Source organism: Sarcophilus harrisii, chromosome 1 (genome assembly GCF_902635505.1).
Source record: "Sarcophilus harrisii chromosome 1, mSarHar1.11, whole genome shotgun sequence".
Lineage (NCBI taxonomy): Eukaryota > Metazoa > Chordata > Mammalia > Dasyuromorphia > Dasyuridae > Sarcophilus > Sarcophilus harrisii.
Genome location: NC_045426.1, coordinates 304171228 through 304193583, shown reverse-complemented (window position 1 = coordinate 304193583; position 22356 = coordinate 304171228). Strand labels below are relative to the sequence as shown.

The 22356-nt window shown below is 38.6% G+C and overlaps 2 protein-coding genes across 7 annotated transcripts in view; one reads left to right on the top strand and one right to left on the bottom strand.

Moving 5' to 3' along the window:
• Window positions 1–175: 175 nt before the first annotated feature.
• Window positions 176–16379, bottom strand: DEXI (Dexi homolog). Its single transcript, XM_003761704.4, has 2 exons — window positions 15154–16379; window positions 176–2028 (listed from the first exon to the last, which is right to left on the bottom strand). The coding sequence occupies exon 1, from the start codon at window positions 15645–15647 to the stop codon at window positions 15366–15368; it is 282 nt and encodes a 93-aa protein (XP_003761752.2). The 5' UTR covers window positions 15648–16379; the 3' UTR covers window positions 176–2028; window positions 15154–15365.
• Window positions 16380–22023: 5644 nt separating this feature from the next.
• Window positions 22024–22356, top strand: part of CLEC16A (C-type lectin domain containing 16A) — a 207565-nt gene continuing 207232 nt past the window's right edge. For all 6 annotated transcript variants that reach the window (XM_031944600.1, XM_031944603.1, XM_031944616.1 and 3 more), the window contains exon 1: window positions 22024–22252. In XM_031944600.1, coding sequence (XP_031800460.1) covers window positions 22176–22252 — 77 coding nt within the window. In that variant the 5' untranslated portion in view covers window positions 22024–22175. The remainder of the gene's footprint in view (window positions 22253–22356) is intronic.

The following is a 22356-nucleotide window of genomic DNA, read 5'->3' as shown; positions in this document are numbered from 1 at the left end:
ATTTGTAAAATGGGGATAATAATATCTCACAGGATTGTGGTAAGGATCAAAGAAAGGTATTTACATAAAGTTGACCATGTGTTATGGGCAAAGAGTCTATTTTAAACTCAGAGTATTAAAAACTATTTATTGTTACATATTAAAATTTCTGTTATAAACATTTTTTAAAAATTCAGTCTTAGCTACTTTTTTCCCAAGAGGTACAACATTGTTCAACACAAGTTATTTTTTTTTCAACTTTCAATTTTCAATTTTTCAATTTTCTCACTAAGGACACTTTAACTTAGGAGCAGATTTAACCCATTCACTAAACTTCCTCTTCTCTTCCAGTTAATGAAAAGCTCCTGCAGAGGATGGCATTTCAGCCACACAGTTGGAAAAGCCTGTCAAGTGGCCTGTCTGCCTCCTGACTTGGCTCGGCAATAAAATACATTAGCATGCTGGAAAATAGTTGGGGGGAAGAGGACACAATTTAAAAATAGCTCAGTAACTATCTCTTAGAACTGCAAAACATTTCTCTTTTCCATTCTGATGACAAAACTAACTTGTCTAGATCTTGTCTTTGAAGGAGACCAGAATGCTTTTTTAAAAATAATATTTTTTACTCAAATCACGCTCTCCCAACCTTAGAGATAAGTCAGTTGAAGTCCAGAAAGGATATGTAACTTCTGTATAATCACATAGCTGGTTAGTGGGAAAATCTGGTTTATAATCAAGGTTTCCTGATAATGTATACTATGTTTTAAAATGGGCATGCGTTTTTGATTTTCCACATTCCTCTTTGTTCTTATTTTCTCCTATTTCACTGAACTCTCTCACAATTTTGTATTTCTACAAATCACAATTAAAGAAAAAAGGTGACAAACCTGTCCAGTACATCTGGAAGCTGTCTTCTCACCTGAATTCTATTTAAATTCAATTCTTCTATCTATCACAGTTTTCTCAGATCTACCTAACTGATAGGCTTATAAGGATCAAGTACAATTCTGTATGTGAATGAATTTGAACAAATATAAAGTGTCATATACCTTGAAGAGATTATTAATTGTTGTTGCTTAAATTTCAAGTTGATTACAATTTGCCCTTTCCAATCTTGCTTCAATTTCCATTCTGTATCCATAGGCATCATTAGCTGGTTTGATGGTCTGAATAAGCCCAACTGGCTGGAAAAATTAGAGATTATAAGAACTTGCCAAAAGGCCCAAATTCTAATTATTAAGCAATGTTAGCAATCTTTTTATAGTCTTGGTTAATACTAAATTTCTTTAAAACTTGTTTTCTCAACCTTATTAAGGTAAGAATGAAAAAAAGGCAAAACATTCCAGAAGATTTAATTGAATCTTTTTTTTTTTTTAATCAAAAGAGGCTAGCTTTCCAGAGAGTGCTTTTACAGGTTTATAGGAGATGAATTTAATTAACATTATCATTGTCAAAGTATCTTGGGTTGGATAATTAAGTCATTCTTTATACATGTTCTTCCAGTTCTCTTCCATAGAACAGTTGAGAGATCTGCAAAACCAATGGAAGACAAGCAGATTGAAAATAAAAGAGACAATCCACCAAGCCAAACCTTTGGAAGATTCCCCTAATTCTTTCAATTGTGAGTCCCCAACTGAGAGCATCTCTAGAACTAATTGCCAGCAAAATTCTAAACATTTCAACTACTTTAGGCTTTATTAACAACAAATATTGATATTGACTACTCTTCATTACTAACAGTCTTAAAAACATTTTCCCCCCAAAGTTGACCCTTCAAGGTACATCAGAAATAATATCGAAAGAGAAAAGCTTGGATTTTCATAAAAAATATGCATCCAGATCATTTAAGGTACTAAACTAAGGCATTGGCCTCTTGTGCAACACTGCGGTTGGACAGTCACTGAGAGAACATCTGTTTGGAAGAATCTGTGATCTGGCTCCTTCATTGCTCTTCTTTCCATTCCAGTCTGTGTGCCTTTCCAACCTGAGGACTTTTCAATCTCATTAATCCCGGAGTTGCATTGTGGTGCACTTTCAAGGTGGGCAGACCTAGTGAAAAGCAGATATTAATGTCACTAACATGAGCAGAATCAGCCTTTAGCCAAAGTGGCCAGAAGAGCCAGAAATGTCCCTCAATATGACCCACAGGCAAAATTTTCCACCCTCTCTCTCTGAAATCTCAATGACAGACTAAATTAGTACCATGGAAAAAAGTCCTGGCTCACACTGTCACCTTGGACAAGTCATTAAATGATGTAGGCCTCAGTTTCCTGATCTATACAATGAAGGCATTGAACTAGATATAAAGGGCTAAATATATGATGCTATAATTAGGACCAGAGTCATAAATTTTATTTCTCATTTTTAATTCTATTAAATGTATTATTATTAGTAGTAGTATAATAATAGCTAACATTTGTGTATCATTTTAAAGTTTGCAGTTGTTTTCCAAATGTCATCTCATTTTATACTTACAACAATCAGTGGGAGGTCAATGCTATTGTTATCCCTGTTCTAGCCTGATTTCTAAATAAAGAACATTTATAAAGCACTTTAAGGCTACAGCCCTGGATTTGGAAGATCTGGATTCAAATCCTCCCTTAGACATTTCCTAGCCAGGTAACCCTATGTGACCCATGGCATTGCTCATTCCTAGTTTCCTCATCTGTAAAATAGGGGGAATAATAATTTTATGATTATCAAATGTGTTCTCAACCTTATATGTAAACCTATGTTTATATTACAACCTATGTATATAAAATAATTTGGAAACCTTAAAAGTGCTATTTAGATGCTATCTGTTCTTTTCCAATGAGACATCTCTGGACCTGATTCCTCAAATGCAAAGTGAAAAGTTGGACTAGATGAACTCAAAGCTCCCTTCAAATTCTAAACCTTTGATCTCATGATATTCATCATGACCCTATACAGTAGATACCACAGGTAATACTCTTCCCATTTATAGGTAAAGAAACCATGGCTCAGAGTGGTTAAGTGATCTGTTCATAATTCCACTGCTATTAAGTGTCAGAGGCAGCTACTTTGTTTCTTTGATGCTTTTAGATGGACTCTTATTAATTGTGCTTGGTAGATTATACTAGATAAATATTAAACAACAACAGTAACTGATAATAGCAATTAAATTTATGTAACAATTTACAAAGTATCCCCAACCAATGAGCCTCTCTTCTGTTTTAAGTACCTTCAGAGTAGGAAATTCCACACATCCCTTAGTTGTGGCATCCATGCTAGTGCTTAATAATCATGACAAATCCTTAAGATATGAAGGGAGACTAGAATAGAATAAGTTTGGTTTAGAAACACACACAAACATAGCCCCATGCCTTGGGCATATAAGGCAGTGCATAATTGCTTGTGGAACTTCTACAAAATAACAGCTAAACTGTGTTATCACTACTCAGATCATTTCCAAAATAGCTCTTTGTAAATGAAGGAAGAAAGGAAGGAAAGATGCATTTAATAAGTACCTACTAGGGGTCAAGCATTGTGCTAAGCCTTTTACAGATATTATCTCATTTGATCCTCCATCTTTCTTATTCCCACTTTATAGTTGGGAAAACAGAGGCAGACAGAAGTGAAGGACTTTGCCCTTCACACAGCTTCTGAGGCTGAATTTGAACTCATCTTCCTGACTCCAGGCCCCAGTGGAGTCTGTTGTGCCACCTAAACTAAAATTCAAAGATTAATCAACTCCTTCCACAGGAAAGGTAAGCACACTACAAATTTACAAATCTAAGAAAGTCAGTCTCATTACTTTGTAATCATACCAGGTAAAGACAAAATCTCAGATCAGATAATCTTAGGCTTTTAGAGCTCCAAAATAGATTATCTGGGATAAATCCATGTGACAGTTAAGAAAACTAAAGTAGACATGGAAAGGATGGAGAGAATGATGTATGAGGGGAAAATAGCAGTTTGTGGCAAACCCAAGATTGAATTTTAGGACTCTGGTTGGCTATTTCATGATTTTTAGCCAGCATATTAAATTTGTCCTCCTCAAGTTCCTGTTGCCTCCTCCCAGACAGTCTCTCCATGGTGGATGAATCCAGAAGAAGGGAAGAGTAGCTGCTGAGGCAGCTGCAAGGAGATTTAGCAGAAGGAGTGAGATATACTACAACAAACATATACCTGCTTCCCAAAAGACCAAGAAGGTATTGACATTTGGCCAATGTCTCCATTCTCTTTGCTGAACTTGTGAAGAGCAGAGAATTTACCAACTCAATAACCTGCTTGTCCTAGGATATTAGCACCCTGTGGCCATAATACCTATCATCCAGATTACAGAGCTTGAAAATGGAGAGCCTGTCTATGGTTTTCTGGGTAAAGTTACTTGGCAGGCCCTCCACATTCCTGGATAATCCTGTTCTACAATGCTGCAGCAAGATTCCAGGCTTTCTCCCATGGTCTGGTTCAGCTGTTGCAGATCAGATGGTATTAAATAATTTTCAGCCTTTAGCTTTTCCAGAAATGCTATATATGAGCCTCAATTCTCATACATTCTACAGATTCATCTCCAGTGGCTCCCTATTACTTCCAGGATCAAATATCAAATATTCTCTCTGGGATTTAAAACTCTTCACAAACTAGCTTCTTTCTACCTTTCTGGTTTTATCTCCAAGTACTTTTGGATTCAGCTACATTGACATACTTGCAAATACTACTTTCCATCTCCCATCTCCATGCCTTTTTCCTCATTGGTTCCCATGTTTGGAATACCCTTCCCCTTCCCTTTTGCCTCTTAGTGTCCCTTGCTTCCCCTAAGATTCAGTTTAAATACCATCTTTCTTCTATAGGCCTTTACTACTTCTCTGTTCCAGTCCTTCCTTCTTCACCTACTTTGAGATTACATCAAGTTTTTCTCTGTGTGTATTTTTCTGTGTGCTTCTCTGTGTGTGTGCACTTCTCTTTATGTCTCTGTCTCTTTTTTTTCTGTCCCTCTTTCCTCTTTCTGTCTCTCTCTGTGTCTGCATGTCTCAAATAACATAAACACTAATAATATATATGTGTATGTTCTCACACACACGCACACAAACACACACACATACACACAAAATAGTCAAAGGTAGGACTTGAACTTAGATTTCCCCTGAATCCAAGTTCAATTCTTTTGCCACTATTTAAGCAAAGTGCTAACATAATGTATGTATGGATTGTATGTACCTAGTAATTTACATTTTGTCTCCTTTAAAATATGACCTTCTTGAGGGCAGAGACTGTTTTCCAATTTCCTTTGTGACTCCAGCACCTAGCACAATGCCTAAAATATAATAAATGTCAATAGCAAATAAATTTATAATAAATAAATACCTGTAAACTGACTAAATGGCAGATACACCCAATATGCCAATGAGGGTCTTTGTCCCTTTGCTCATGCCAGGACTTCTACCTTGTCAGTTCAAGTCTTTCTCATCCTTCAAGGTACCCCTTGGATCCTACCTCCTTCATAAAACCTTTTCTAACTATCCGCTTTAATAATATTTCATACAATTATATAATCTGAGAGTTTGAAGCAATAACCTCATTTCTACAAATGAAGATACTAAAAGCAAGCAAAGTGAAGGAACTTGTCTAAAGTAGAAAACTAGTTAAAGACAGAGTAAGAATTTGAATCCAGGCTTTATCACTATACCACATCAATAATAATAACTACCATTTATGTAGAGTTTTTTTAAGATCTGAAAAAGGCTTAATCCTTAAAAAATCCCCTGCATAAATGCTACTATTATCTCTATTTTTATAGTTGAAGAAATTGATATAGAGGTTAAATGATTGGCACAGGATGATACAACTTGTAAGTATCTGAGGTAGCATTTAAACCCAGTGTCTTCCTGACTCTAAATTCAATCCTCTGTCCCATACTGCCTCTCATAATCAATACAGAACTTTATATATCTTTGTAAGTACGTTTGTATATAAATCCTGGCTCATAAATAATAGATTGCTTATTAAATACAAAGTAATTTTTGTTCTGATTTGTGTGTGTATATATAACAGAATATAAATATGTATAAATATACACAAAGATATACATATATAGACACACACACAATGGAATATATTTAGTACATAAATATATAAAATATATACACATACATATATTTTACATATGTAGTATTAATTTATGTGCATTCATATTATTTTCTTCCAGTAGAATTTAAGTTCCCTGAAGGCAGACACTGCAGTCTTCTTTATCTTTATATATTCAGCATAGTGCCTTGGAAAGGGCAAATCCTTAACACTTGCTGAATAAATAAACAATCTATTTTGATGGCTCACTGTTGGAAAACTTCATGGAACAAACCCCCACCAAAAAACGTCTTCTTGTCTGGGAATTTCTGGGAGTGAGATTTAGACATTGTCCCATGTGATCAACTAATTTATGTGCAATACTAAAATCAGTAATCACCAAGGCTAAATTATTATAATAATAAAAATGTATGTTTAAGGTCTACAAAAAGCTTTACTTTGCATTTTTTCATTTGAGACATTTCTCTCATTATTATCCAAATTGTACAGAGGAAGACACTCTGAGCTCATGCTCAGAGAATTTAAGTAACTTGTCCATGGTCACAGTAATTGTCAAAGGTAGGACAAAACCCAGATTTCTCATTAAATGAAGTGTTTTTACCACTATTTTACCAAACTCCTTTTTCCACCCTCTATACAAAAGCTTATCTAATTTCACCAGACCCCTTACTATAGCAATAACAATTCTTTTCTTCCTTATTTGAGTCTACCTGACCTACTACAGAGGCTGTTCCAAACCTGCTATTCTCACCTCAATCTTCCTACGTTTACTCACTTCTTTCTCCTCAGAGGAATTTATTTGCTACTCCAAAGGAAAGAGCTCTCTTTCTCTCTTTTTAAACTTTTCTATACCTCAAAATCTCTTGCCTTCATTCTCATTCTCTTCTCCTTTGCTCTCATCTCCAAAGAAAGACCCTCATTAACCTCAATATCTCTACTTATGCCCTGTATCCCATTCCTTCCTGTCTCCTTTATTTTTGATTTCACTTTTCTTTGATTTCATTTTTATTCCAGTTGTATTGCTGTGGGGACTCTGATTCTTCCATGATATTTTTTCCCTTTCTTGTCATTAATCTAGCAGTATCTTTTGGATTCTTCTTCAAAGCCTATAAATATGCCTAGGTCTCCCTGATCCTTAAAAAAAAAAAAAAAATAACCCTTTGTTTGACTGTCCCATTCCTTATCATCCCATAGATATCTTCTTCTTTTCACAGACACATCCTAGAAAAAGAAGTCAATTCTGTGGCCTCCACTTCCTCTCTTCCTATATAATTCTCAATTTGGGTTGTGACATTACTCCACTGAAACAGTCCAAGTTTACTGATGATGGCTGAATTGTTTGATTCTATGGCTCAAGTTTCTAGACTTCTCTGCAGCACTTGATACTGTTGACTAACACCTTCTCTTGGACACTCTCTCTTCCTTGGTTTACCAACACTGCTTTTCATTCTGTTCTCATTCAACTCATTTATATACTACTGGTTTCCCTTTGTGGAAGTATAATCTATGTCCCATTGGGTCTCTCCCAGACATTGTCATGGTTTCTTCTCTGTCTACACCAGAGATTCTGAACCATTTTGGTATGTAATGACCCCTCTGGGCAATCTAATTAAGCCTACAGTCCTCTTTTCAGAGTATTGCTTTGCTTTAAATGAATAAAATAAAGATAAACAAGTGAAAAGATGAATAGATGTATGCATAGAATAATTTTTATATATGTGTGTGTCTATTTTTCTTTCTAATGATGGCCATCTCTAGAGCAAGGGGAGGGCAGGGAGAATAGGAAAAAAAAGGAAGAGAAAGAAAAAAAGAAATGTACATGATAACTTTGTTATATATTTAAAAGAAAAAGCAAGTTGTACACAGCAGATTTGGAGTTTCAGATGCAATCATCTTTTATTATTATTCTTTCTTATGGAAATTTTTGGTTTATTCCATAAATTAAAGTGAAAATAAATTAAAATTTAAAAAGATAAAATATATAAAGTTGCAAAGGAAACTAATAATTCTGGAATAGTCATTAAAATATTTTTAAAACAAGTTCAAGGATTCCTAGTTAAGAACACCCTTCTGGGGAAAGGGACCCATATGGGCAGCCCTTTTTGTAGTGGCTAGAAACTGAAAATTGAATAGATACCCATCAATTGGAGAATGGCTGAATAAATTGTGGTATATGAATGTTATAGAATATTATTGTTCTGTAAGAAATGACCAACAGGATGATTTCAGAGAGGTCTGGAGAGACTTACATGAACTGAGGCTGAGTGAAATGAGCAGGACCAGGAGATCATTATATACTTGAACAACAATACTATATGATGATCAATTCTGATGGAAGTGGCTCTCTTTAACATTGAGGTGATCTAAACCAATTCCAGTTGGTCAGTAATGAAAAGAATCAGCTACACCCAGGGAAAGAACTATGGGAAATGAGTGTGAACTCATACACAACATAGCATTTCTACTCTTTCTATGATTGTTTGCTTGGATTTTTGTTTTCCTTCTCAGGTTTTTTTTTTTTTTTAATCTTCTTTCTAGATACGATTTTTCTTGTGCAGCAAGATAACTATATAAATATGTATACATATATTGTATTTAATATATACTTTAACATGTTTAATACATATTGGACTACCTGCCTAGGGGAGGGGGTGAGGGAAAGGAGGGGAAATTTTGGAACAGAAGGTTTTTCAAGGGTCAGTGTTGAAAAATTACCCATGCATGTTTTGTAAATAAAAAGCTATAATAAAAAAATACCCATCTGAACCTCTATGAGAATTATTGTCATTTTTATCCATATGATTCACTGATCTATATATTTGCCCTTGCTCTCTCTTCTGAGCCCCAAGTCTCCATCACCAACTGCTCTGGGAGCATTTCAAATGGGATGTTCAACAAGTATCTCAAATCCAACATGTCCAATACATAATCAATTTTCACTTAAATTTTTTCCCCAAAGCTCAATTTTCTTTCTTTATTTGAGGGTACTACAACATATAGAAGCACCCAGGTCTGAAAATTTTCCAATCCCTCACCCTTATATCCAATTTTTATTGGTTCTATTTCCAGCCTCTATCTCACATCCATCACCTTATCTCTACACATATAATCATCATCATAATTCAGACCCTAATCACCTCTTGGATGTTTTATTACAACATTATCCTAATCATACTCCCAATTTCCATTAACTTACTATTAATCCAATTCTTTCCCAATCCATCTTCTACACAGATGTCAAAGGAATATTCCTAAAGTCAGGGCTTGAGCATACCTACCCATTTAATTATCTCAGTGCTTTTCTATTTTCTCTTAAATAAAATACAAACTTCTCAACTTGCCATTTAAAACCATCACAATCTGGTTCTAGCCTACTTTTTCAAGTTTACTACACATTTTTATCCTTATCCCTAGTACCAAGCAGTGTTTGTCACTCATGATATTCATTCCCACATTGTACATTTTAGGCAAACAGGAGTACTTGGTATCCTCTAAACTTGGAATTTCTAGCTTCCCCCTCTGCACCTTTGTATAGTCTATCTCCCATGCCTGAAATGCATCCCTATTTTTCCCTTTTGATATTAGTTTCTTTCAAGGCTCAGCTCTTATGCCACCTGATGTAGGTGGTAAATACTTTTACAGGTATATACACATTTCTCATACTTCACTTCAGAGGCCCCGTTTGTATTTTGGTGAAGTCAACTGACTCCCTTTGGAATAATGTTTTTAAATAATTGAAGGAAATGATATATTTTGGTGAGAGTTTAGTAAAAATAAAAATCTTTTTTTTTTCCTGTTGAAGTTCATGGACTCCCTGAATGAAATACATCCAAATATATTCTTATATATTTACAAATTGTATTCACCACTGAAATGTAGTTTCCATGAGGACAAAGACATTTAAATTTTGTCTTTGCACTTAGAATAGTGCCTTGCTTAATAAACTCTTGTTTATTGAATTAATTACTAAGTTAATATTAATTGCTCAAAGAACCAAATGTTTTCCTTGAAGCAGCTAGGTGGAGCAATGGATAGAGCATTAAACCTGGAGTTCTAAGTTCAAATCTAGCCTCAGACATTTATTAGCCATATGGATAATCATCTGGCCTCTGCTACCTCAGTTTCCTCAACCATAAAATGGGCATAATATTAGCACCTACGTCCTATCTCCCAGGGTTGTTGTGAGAATCAAATGAGATAATATTTATACAGTGCTTAGCACAAGGCTTGGCACATAGTAGGAGTTTAATAAATGCTTGTTTCCTTCCTTCTACAACAAAGTTTAAAAGCAGCATTTTAGTAGTAGCTTTTCTAGAATCTCTAAGTTGCTAGGACTGAAGTAGTAATTTTCAGCAGTCAATGATAAATGGTGATCAAATATCACACCTGAACTAGCATTGAGAGCAGGACCAGGAGATCATTATATACTTCAACAACAATACTATATGATGACCAATCTGATGGACCTGGCCATCCTCAGCAATGAGATCAACCAAATCATTTCCAATGGAGCAGTAATGAACTGAACCAGCTACGCCCAGAGAAAGAACTCTGGGAGATGATTAAAAACCATTACATTGAATTCCCAATCCCTATATTTATGCCCACCTGCATTTTTGATTTCCTTCACAAGCTAATTGTACAATATTTCAGAGTCTGATTCTTTTTGTACAGCAAAATAACGGTTTGGTCATATATACTTATTGTGTATCTAATTTATATTTTAATATATTTAACATCTACTGGTCATGTTGCCATCTGGGGGAGGGGGTGGGGGGTAAGAGGTGAAAAATTGGAACAAGAGGTTTGGCAATTGTTAATGCTGTAAAGTTACCCATGCATATAACCTGTAAATAAAAGGCTATTAAATAAATTAATTAATTAATCAATTTAAAAAAAAAGAACTAGCATTGAATGCCTTTCTTCTCCAATAAGCTATAAAAGAAAAATCTTCTCTTCCAACTCAGGGATGAGCAGTAAAATATAGAGGTTTCATTTGGCCTTATGCTCACTTCACTAAGTTACATATGTTGAATCTGAATGTGGTTGTTTATATCTTGAGGAGATGGGAAATCTGAACTGTCACTGGGGGAAATAGTGTTTACTATTGTGAAAGAAGTGTTTACTATTGTGTCAAAGACTTAAAAAAAAAAAGAATGATTTTAAAGCTTACCTTTATATGGGACTACCCACCTATTTGCTCATTTGATGCCTAAATCAACCCTATGAGGTACTTAGGATAGGTATGATTATCCTCATTTTTACAGGTAATGAAAACAAACTCAGAGAGGTTAAATTAATTACTGGACCAAGGTCACACAAATAATAAAGGGACAAGGCAGGATTTAAAGATTTAAGTCTTCTGCCAAGTCTAGTGCTCTTTCCACTATATATAATACTGCCTCTCAAATAACTTTACCAAATTCTCAAATTACAATTGTTTATTAGTCTACTGTAAAAGATTTTCACTTGAGTAAGATGCTCTACCTTAATAAAAGTTATTGGAGTTAGTAAAGGTCAATGGTTTTAATTAAATGAAAATTTAATAATTAAAAAAATAAATAAAATAATGATAATGATAATAAAAAGATGGATGCTCTATTTACCCTGGGAAATTCTCATCTGTTTCTAGAAGAACCCTCTCTACTATTGATTATGAAAGATAACACAAGAGAGTTCTTGTATATGTATAATCTCTGGGAAGGGTTGATGGCATATGGCAGTCTTGGAAATAACTCCTCAGGAATCTGCTTGTAACCATTTTTGTCTGTTGAGCAAATGAGAAAGCTGAGGTTATTTACCTTACCACTGCTGTCACCTGCACAAGGATCAGAAAAAGGAAGAGTTACAGATTTTTGAAGAATTTGGTTCTTATTATCCAGGCTGCAGTACCATTCATTCTTTGGAAGCAGTGGAATATGGACAACCTAAATCAGCTGTTTTAGACCTGGAGACCATGAATGTGGGTGGGGGAAATATGTTGATAACTCTATTTTAATAATATTGGTTTCCTTCATAATTCTATTTTTCATAATTTTGTTTCATGCATTTAAAAACATTATTTTGAGAAATCCATAGGTTTCAGAAGACTCATATAGTGTCCATGAAAGAAAAAAAGTTAGGAACTCCTAATCTAAATGGTTAACTGCAAATGTCTTATTTCCTTTCATTTCAGCCTCATAGGTGATTTCCTCTTAATTCCTATGACCCCTTTTCTACCTATGACAGTCTCCACAGCTTAACAAAATGATAATATCATGGAGAGACCTGCAAGCCAAGAGAAAGGAGACAGCTGAATAGTGTTTTCAAAGACTTTACTAAGAACCTGAGTCAAAGTTCAATTGGGTATTGTGAAGGATGTCCCAAGATCTAACATGACCTCAAAAGTACTTGAACAATTAGAATATCCTTCTCTTTAAAAATAGCAAGCCTATCTTTTTCCTCCTGCAAGAAATATTTTTGACTGCCTATATTTTCATATTTACACTTTACTGGAAAAGCAACAGGAATGATATCTTGATGATTCTGATCTAGTTTTACTCAAAAAAATGGAGGATCTTCGGGAAAAGCTTCAATGGGAAAAGGAAAAAAAAAAAAAGGGAAAGGCGGGGAGTATAGCTGATCTGTTTGTTCAATGTTTACATTACAATGTAATATTTACTCAGTAGGGAGATAGATGTGGTTTTTTTTGCCAGTGAGAGAGAAAGAAAGAGATAAAGGCAGAGACAGAATGAGACAGAGACAAAGAGAAACACAGAGAGACAAACAACAAAGTGAGGGAGAAGGGTGAAGTTGTTTTTCCTTAAATATTTTGTGGCTTAGGATTTATAAAGTTTAAATCCTATAAGCATGATCAGTCCACAGTTGGTGAGTTAACTTAAAAAAGATCTTTGTGTTATTTTTGGTTGTTTTTCCTTCCCTATAATCATTATGTATCTTGATTTTGGCATGTTGTTTGTAGGGATAAAGCTCAAGATAATTAGAGCTAGAGAGGAAACGAGCTATGTTCCCTTTTTTTCCTGTCTTAAAAGTTTCTTTTCTTTTAAAAAGTCAAGGCAATAACATCTTTGTCACACAGAGACATATCTTCAACTCTTCCCATGATTGAAAAATAATTCTGATAGCTCTACAAAGATGCCCCTAAAAAAAAAAAAAGTGTTTTCTTGTGTTTAAGTATAAACACCTTTTGCTGAATATCACGTAGGACCATTTGGCTTTAAATTTTTAGTTAGAATATGTCAACACTTTTATTTAGATGGGAAAGCATTTCTTGTTGATGTTGAAAGTGATGACTAGCAAAGCAAAAAAGATAAAACAAGACTTTTCACCAACTTGCATTGCGGAAACAATCTCTTTTAAAACAGCACTGGTTTTGAGTCTTGTGTGTGGTTTTTTAAAGGTATTTCCCACCCTTCTCAGAGTGGCAAACAAAACCAGGTGGCCTCATAATCCCCACAGAGGAATCCACCAATCATTGCCATCTTGGTGGAGATGGGCACAGGGCACAGTGTGTATTAAATTATAGATGAGGGCAAATGGAACAGTTTTACATTTGAGGGATGGAATTGAGGGATGGAAAGCAGAGAAAAGTCCTAGCTATCTTTTCTGATGATCTCCACCCAAAAACTCAAGCCAGACTCTTATTATTATAGAATTATTTGGCTTGGTGCCTGGATATGATCTCAGGAACCCAGCAAATACTCAAAAAGCTGACATGACAAGCAGGATGTTCTTAATCTTGGCGGGGAGGAATGGACTCGGACTGTAGGACTTCTTCCAGCTGTCATCTGACTGAGCCAACAACAGCAGCTGCCCAAAGAAGCAAACAAACCTATCTTAATCCCCCAAAGGACAGCCTAACTGGGTTTCCATAACTTCATTGGCAGAAATACATAAACTTGAGTCAGTCCTTTTGTTTCTTAGACCCCTAATGTTATCCTCAAAAGAGAGAAACTTTCTGGGAGTCTTGACCTTAAGGTCTCATGTTCCAGTGAGCGTTCTCTCCTCATGGAATTCAATGGGGAATGCAAACATTGATGCCATAGGCAGCCTCAGGCTCTAATATTCCCCCTTCAGGTTGCCTTGCAAAGTTGGCCTACCCTACAGAAACAATATGCAATATTAATTATGTTGGGCACCCTGAAATCTGATTCCAGAATGTAGACTTGAAAAAAAAAAACATACCCAAGATAAGTGGTCTCTAACTCCCCTCCCTCCCACAAGTTCTTTCTCAGTAAAGTTCCAACCAGTGACTATCCTAATAGCCCTTCTCTCAAGCCCCCCATCTTCCAACAAAGTGCTGATATTTAGGGCCTCTCACTATTCATCTGAGTTGCTAGAGCAAACTCTAAAACAACAGGAATAATTATCACTTCTTCTCATCTCTTTTTCATAACATAATATCCTGGAAGAAATTAAATCTTCAGGGGGAAGACCACCAACCACTTACAGGTATTTTATTAACAAATTCACATAACATAAGTTTTTTTTTTTCCTATAATGATAACCCCTTGCATATCTTCTCACTCAGGAAATGGAAGAGAAAAAGAAACTTGATTTGTCCCAAGGCTTTGTGGCTTATCCCTTATTCCTTAGTGGGAATCTGGGATTCCCTGATACCCAGTGGGTGCTGGACTCAAAGTTGAGCCAAAGGACCCTTTTAGAAGTCTGAGATCTACTTGATGTTAAAATGATCGCATCTCTGTCATTTCAAACTGACAATTTCTCTCTCTTTCTCTTTAACCCTCCAATTCTCTGCAGCAATTGATCAGTTCCAAGTAAGCACTTATGAACAACAGCTGTCACATAAACAAGGTTTCAGCTTCACAGTTACCCTCTGGAAATGCTCCATAGCCCAGATTTCTGAAGACCCAATAAGGGAGAACTGACTTTTCCACTCCTATCTTCATGGAATACAGACTATAAATTACTTCCAGAGTAGAACAGGCAAGGAGAAGGGGTAAGCAAAGACCTCTAAGGGAATCAGTTGGGTAAAAGCTGTGTAGGGAGTCAAAGGGTACTCTGGAACCAGGTTAGATCAGACAGCTCCCCAGCCTTCATTGCTTCCCTGATCAGCCCACAGGTATTCAAACCCACTCAATTTTACAAAACAGGGAGGACACTTACAGGTCTTGAGGACCAGGGAAGGCATTGTCCTAGGTCCCCTTGAAGGAGGGAAGACATCATCGGTGGCAACTCCTGTGTGGCCCACAGTATCAGCCTGGCCCAGGCATTCTAGCCCAGGAAGCACAAGCTGTGATAGGCCTGAAGGTTTTCCTCTGCAGGGCCTGAGGGAAGAAGGAAGGTTCTGATTGGGGGATCCCAGCCCCAGGATCCCCTTATTCCAGGTAGCCATCAAAGACATCCAACTCACTGTCAGTGTCATAGAGCCCAGAGCCTGGATCTGAGAGTACACCCAGATCCACCAGTGCCTGGTCCATGTCCTCAGGCAGGAAGACCAAACCTACATTAAGGACGATGTACTCCATCAGGAAGGCATAATACAGGATCAAGACGTTGACAAAGAACAACCCCACGTAGAACATATAGGGTAGCAAGGGCACATGGGAGCTAAGGGGGCCCAGTGCATCCAGATGGGCTGCAATCCCTGGAGTGGGCATGCAAGCTGGGGGCTGAGGTGGGGCAATCCAGATGTATATGTGGTAAATGGAAGGAAAGTGGGACTGAAGAAAACTTGGTGATTGTCCTAAGGGGGAAGGAGAGATTTGGGATCTGAGGGCATAAGTCCAGATGTGTTAGGACTCTGCAGTAACTTGAGGAAGGAGGGGGGAGGGGTTTCCAGTTATGATGATGGGTTCCAGATATGGGAAACCGGGGCAAGGCCAGGCCTGTGCTGTTAGAGGGGAGGTGTCCAGATGTGGCAGTCCCAAGACAGGAGTCCAGATGCTTCCACACTGCGGCAGCTGCGGGAGAGAGGGTGCGAATACTGTAAGGCAATTGCAGCAGCACCTCCGGGCTGCCCCCGGGGCTCTCCAGTTGGGTAGTCTAGGTTGAAGGGGCAGCGCTCCACTCCCGGCCGGCCCGGCTGAGCGCTCCTTCCCCACTTCCCGGAGATCCCAGGGCGGACTGCGGCCGGATCCCCGCGGGCTGCGGACGCAGGGCCCGGCGGCGGGGCTCAGTGTCCAGGAGGAGGTCGAGGCTCCGGGGACATCGCCGCTTCCGCTCGTTCCGGTGTCACCGCCGCCTTCGTTGCCCTGTATGTCCTTTCCCCGAAACGTCCAGCTTGTGGTCGCTCTAGGTCCAGCTGGTTCGGTTCCCCCTCAGCTCCCCGGGGCCAGCGCTCCCATGTCCGCGTCTCCCCTCCCGCCTCCGCGGGGGCCCCAGCTCGGCCTCTAGCGCAGCCTCCGCCCCGCCCCAGCGCGCACTGGCCCGGGCCGCCCAGGGGCGGGGGGAGAGGCGGGAGCTGCTCCATCTCTCTCGTCCCTCCGCCCCTTCTCCCCCTCCCCCTCCTGCCGTTCCCCCGCTTCGCGGAGTCCGTCCCGGACAGCTCTCTAAGCCCAGCTGCCCAGGCTTCCCTGGGCTGACTCATTTCGTTTTGTCCTCAATTCGTCCAACAGACTAGGGCGCTGTCCTCCGGATTCCACCTGTGTTTGAAAGACTGGGGCAAGTAAATTGGGAAAAATAAAATGGATAAATAAAAATATAAGGACTAAAAGTCATTCACACTTTTTTCATGTTACTGCACATATGGAGCCATTGTTAATCTTTACAGAAGTTTTCTAGCAAAACCTAAGAATGCTCCTTCCCCATAATCCTCTTTTTGAAATCCTTTTCTCTCCAGAACAAGGGCATCTTCTCCCATAAATCTTTCTCCTGAATCCTTCAGCCCTCTGTTTAGAGAATAAACATCCTCAGAGTTTCCTAGTCCACTAGTTCTTCTCTTAGAATCCTAAAATTGAATTGAAAGGGCCCTTACAGGTCATCTACTCTAATCCCTTCATCTTTGTGTTGTTCAGAGTTTTGTTTTGTTTTTCCAGTCATGCCTGACTCTTTGTGACCCCATTTGGGGTTTTCTTGGCAAAGATGCTATAAGAGTTTGCCATTTCCTTTTCCAATTCGTTTTACAGATGAGGAAATTGAGGCAAACAGAGCTAAATGACTTGCCCAGGGTGACCCAGATAGTGTCTGAGGCCAGATTTGAACTCAGGAAGTTTTCCTGACTGCAGGTCAAGCACTCTATCCACTATGCTATCTAGCTGCCCCTCCATTTTTAATTGGAATTTTGTTCCCATGGACATCCTTAGAATTCACTGTCCCAAATTCTAAGTAGGTAATGAACAAAGGTGACATCCTATCTTGAGGATGAAGAAACTGAAGCCTAGGGAGCTGTCCAAGATCACACAAGTAAAAAGCATCTGGGTCTGAAATCAGGTGCTCTTAACTTCCAGAGCCCCTTGTATCATACTTATTTGGTTGTAGACATTCTAAACCTGTACCCTTCTCTACTCCCAAATGACATTAGAGCAAAGATTGCATCTGTGTGTGTGTGTGTTGTTTTCATTGTTCCTCACCATTCCTCACCAATCACCATGCACAGTACCTCACCATTACAGAAGTCTAAATGGAACCAAATCCTATCTCGGTCACTTACAACCTTTATGACCTTCAGCAATTTATCTGATACCTCTGAGCCTCGGTTCCTTCATCTATATAAGTGGAGGGAGGGGGAAGACAGCTGGGCTAGGTGATCTCTAAGGTTCCTTTCAGATCTAAATCTATAATTCTATAAATGAAGTAAATGAGAAATTCCTACTGAAACTAGCATGAGGAATCAGAGCAGCTCCAGAGGGGAACCAGGAAATTGTGCAAGGAGTGAATATATGTTTTTTTTTGCACTTTTCTCTTGAGGAAGTGTTGGTAGGGCAAAGCCTGAGGGCTATCATTTGAACTCTCTAGATAGTGCTAACACCTTGATATTATGAAACTTATATTTTAAATTGCTTTGTGCAACTAGAAGTGAAGGAGTTTCTCATTTGAGTCTAAGGGATAGTTCCATTTCCTAAAAGATTCACCCTTTCTCTTCCCTCCTACTCCCCCCCCCCCCCCCCCCCCCCCCCCCCCCCCCCCCCCCCCATAGGTAGGATGGGATATCATTTTCGTTCCTTACCTTCTTAGAGTCTGGGACAGTAAATTTTAAATGATGTCATGGAAACAAAATTCCAATCTCTGCCCCACCTCACTCAGTCTATGACTGTGAGCAAGTTACTTAACCTATCTGGACTTTAAATGAGAAGGGGTATAATAAGAAGACTAAGGACATGGATCTGTCACTTATCAGCTCTGTGATTTTGGAAAGTCATTTAACCTGAGCCCTATTTTTCTTCTCTGTAAATAGACAAATTTGCCTTATCTATTCACAGGGTTATTGTGTGGCAAATGTTTTTTTGAATTACAAAACATGATATATTTGTATAGTGCTTAACACAATATCTGATACATAGTGGATGGTTATTCTCTTCATCCAGATAAATGCCAGTTTTCATCTGCAAAATGTAAAAGAACCATCACTGCTTTGGATTTATTTCTTGGAGGATACTTTCCCCACATTATTATCGTTCAGATGCAGAGATGTTCTATGTCTCACTCCCATAGAACCTAATAAAATGTTAATATGGAAAAGATGGGTCTTTTTCATGGGAACTTTAGGATCAGTAAAAACCTGTGGTAATTTTCTGAAAGCAATCCAATTTATTTTCCTCCTTTTCAACTCTAGTCCAACTCACTGCCTGTTGTGTGGAATAGAGATATAAAGTGAAGAACTTACAGGAATGTGTGAATTCTTTTTCTGTATTTTATCTTTATTATTTCTGTGTCTCCATGATCTGTATAAATACAATATGTGCAGGCCCATATTTACTTGAGTCTTGGCCAGCTATCAAAATATTTACTTAACCTAAACTGATGACATTTATCAGTATTTGACATTTATTGATATTTAAATTATTAGTTTAAACACTGTCTGCTTGATTATCTAAAGCCTGAAGGCCTGATTTTCTGTTTCCTAAAAGTCAGGTGATTTCAGGGAAACAGAAATCCACCATTCCAATCTCTCCAGATAGCAGCAATAAATTAGATGCCTCCCCCTCCCCTCTCAATGCTCTCTTACTTGTGATATAATCTCTTGTATAAAAGCTGTGTATTTTTACTACTTCTTTAGTCCTCCTACTGTGAGCTTTTTCTCTCCCTTTATCTCGTGGTAGGACTGCTCATCCTTATGAGGATTCAATAAACAGTCTTTCTGCTCTCTACTTTGAGTGACCTCTGAGTAGTCATTTTGGGTAAGGGTCTTTTTTAAGTCTCACACACTATTCCTACTATCTATTCTAGATAGACATATTGTGGATCCCAGGTATTACAGCCATATTAAATATATATCATACAAATCAAACATTTACTGATGATAAATCACAATTTCAGGACCCCCACTTTCAGTTATTAGACCCTATGGATTTGAGAAAGTTTAAGAAGCTGTACCTAGAGGGTATTTACTCATATGCATGTCAAAATCTAGGCCACAAATATTCTTCATCTATTTAGTCTTTCTTGGAGGGAAGAAGGAAAGGAAACAAGCATTTTTGAGCATCTACTATGTGTCATCATTGTAGTTGTTTTTCTTTCATTCCACAAGAGGATTAATGACATCACAGGTGTGATGTCTTGATTTCCTCCTGAGTTGAATTTAAGTGAGGCAGTTTCAGAAAGTAGTCATTCCTGATCTCTCTTCCCGAGTCAAAGTCGATACAAAAATCAAGGGGGAGGAGAAAAGTCATGTGTCAGACACTTTACAAATATTATCACAGCAACCCTATACTATTATTATCCTCATTTTACAATTGAGGAATCTAAGAAAAACAGAGGTTAAGTGACTTGCCCAACAAGTAAATGTCTGATTTCAGATTTGAACTTATAGCTCCAGGTCTAACACTATTCACTGTACCAACAGGTGCTTCTTAGCACCTTTAGGTTAAACTCATGGTGAATATGGACAGGCTGTAATATATAACATTAGAGTCTAACTCCCTTCTCCCTTGTACAGATTAAAAAAAAAGTTGGAGTGCATACAACTTAAGCGATTTGCTCAAAGTCATACAGGGAGTAAGTATTAGATGTAGAATTTGAACTGAAGTCTACTTACTCCATAATCCTTTCATATTCCATGAAAACACATTGCTTAACCAGTAGAGGCTGGACCACTTCTTAGGAATATTGTACAGATGATTCCTGTTTAATTGAGGCTCAAAGTCTTTGAAGTGCCCCTCTCTTCTTAAATTCTGGGATTTAAGCAATTTACCCAAAGTCAGGCAGCTGGTGAAAGCCAGAGCCAGGACACATATCTCTGGACTTCTAAGGGCAACAACAGCCACCATACCTGTCAATAATAGCAATACATATTGGTTTGATGTTTTAAGGTTTACTAGAAATAAAAATAGCAAGGCAGCTGGATGGTACAATGGATAGAGTACTGGACTTGATTAGAATTCATTACTAGTCACAGTGAAACCTAATGACTTGAGCTTCACTTTTCTCTTTTGTTAAATGGGGAAAATAGTGCCCATTTCAGAGTTGTTGTAAGGATCAAATAATTTTTTGCATGTACTTTGGAAAACCTTAGAGTGCTGCATAAATGCCAGCTATTATTTACCAAGGGTTTTCCCCAAAACATTATAAATTCCCTCTCCCCACTCTACTTTTTTTTCCTATGAGGCCTAGAGAGGTTCTTCAAGGTCATAGCTCTAGTAAATACCAATCTGATATCCAAAATCAGGTTTTCTGAGTTATAAACCAGCAGACTCTCCTGGACACTAAACTGCTTTCCATTGTAAGCGACTATCTTGCCTTATGATCACTGATTTTGTAATGTCAGAGAAACTGAGTGAGACAGAAATTAGAGAACAATTTAATAGTTTATTAAATGGAGATACATCTGATACTTACTCCCTGTATGACTTTGAGCAAATCACTTAAGTTGTTTGGATCAAATGATCCATGTTTGGTCCCAGGGTTGAACGAGTCTCAAAGAATCCAGTCCTGAATGTTAGACAACAAGACCAATGACATAATGGGGAAGGTACCTGGATGGGGATAACCTAATGGGGGCAGGCACCTAGGATGACATAATGGAGGGAAGTACTGGAGAGGTTACTGATATTGTAATGAAGTCTAAAATGGATAGACTTTGATCCTGTCAAACATTAAGAGGGAATGATTATAGCCTAAAGATATAAAACCTTTATCTCATCAGCCATTAAGAGGGAAAGGTCATAACCTGAGGCAGAGGAACTAAATAGGACAATTAGAGAAACTGGGTCAGGACATTAAAAGGGCACAATTTAAGAGTTGGAAGAGATTTTAAAGGTCATCTTGTCAAAGCCCCTAATTTTACAGATGAGGAGGAAACTGAGGCCCAGAGGATTTAAGTGAACCCAGGCCTCCAGCGTTTAGCAGTGTCTAAAACACAGCAGACACTTAATGCCTGTTGACAGATTTGAGGATCGTCTGACTTGGAAACTATAATTCTTTTTACTCCACTATATTGACCTTTATTATTTTATTAAAAAAAAAAAAAGAATCCTTAGAGAGTGAGTTTTTAACTATCGGAATTCTCAAGACTTTTGGGACGAAGGAAGATAATATCCTTTGTAAATTCAAAGTTTATTATCATTTATTAACAACATCATCATTATCCATCCCTCCCAGGGGAGAACACTCCCTCCCCCCACCTCCTCCTCTGCATTAAGTTGCGGGGTTTCTCTTTAGACCCGCCCCCTTAGGAGGATGTTGAAAGGTATAAGGGATGGGGGTGGGGAGCAAACGGAGATTTGCGCTGTGCACGACGGGATTTGTAGTTTGGACACAATTAACCCGTGGCCCTCGTCGCGTCCCGGCCGCAGGGGCCCCTGGAAAGAACTCCACTTCCCGGCATTCTCAGCGGCAGCCGTAAAGCGCGAGGGCCGACTGGCCGGGTTCCGGGACTGAATGTCAGTACCGGGCTGTAAGGCTTGGGGGGAAGGTGGTTGGCGGTTCGTCTGCGGCCACCGCCGCCGCCGTTGCCGCTTCTGCCGCCGCAGGTTTTCGGCGGCTCCCGGGATGAAGCCGTGAGGGGAAGCTACTGGAAGGGGCCCGCGGAAATGTTTGGTCGCTCGCGGAGCTGGGTGGGTGGGGGCCATGGGAAGTCCCGCAGCATCCACTCCTTGGACCACCTGAAGTGAGTTGGGGGAGGGGGCAGCCTTTCTTCTGGGGGGCGGGGAGAGGAGCGTAAGCCTCCAGGTGGGGCGGGGAGGGAGGGGAGAGCCGGAGCGAGTTTGGGCA

What these genes read in the sequence shown, in the direction of transcription:
- DEXI (XM_003761704.4), bottom strand. Translation starts at nt 15,647, where the DNA reads ATGCCCACTCCAGGGATTGCAGCCCATCTGGATGCACTGGGCCCCCTT.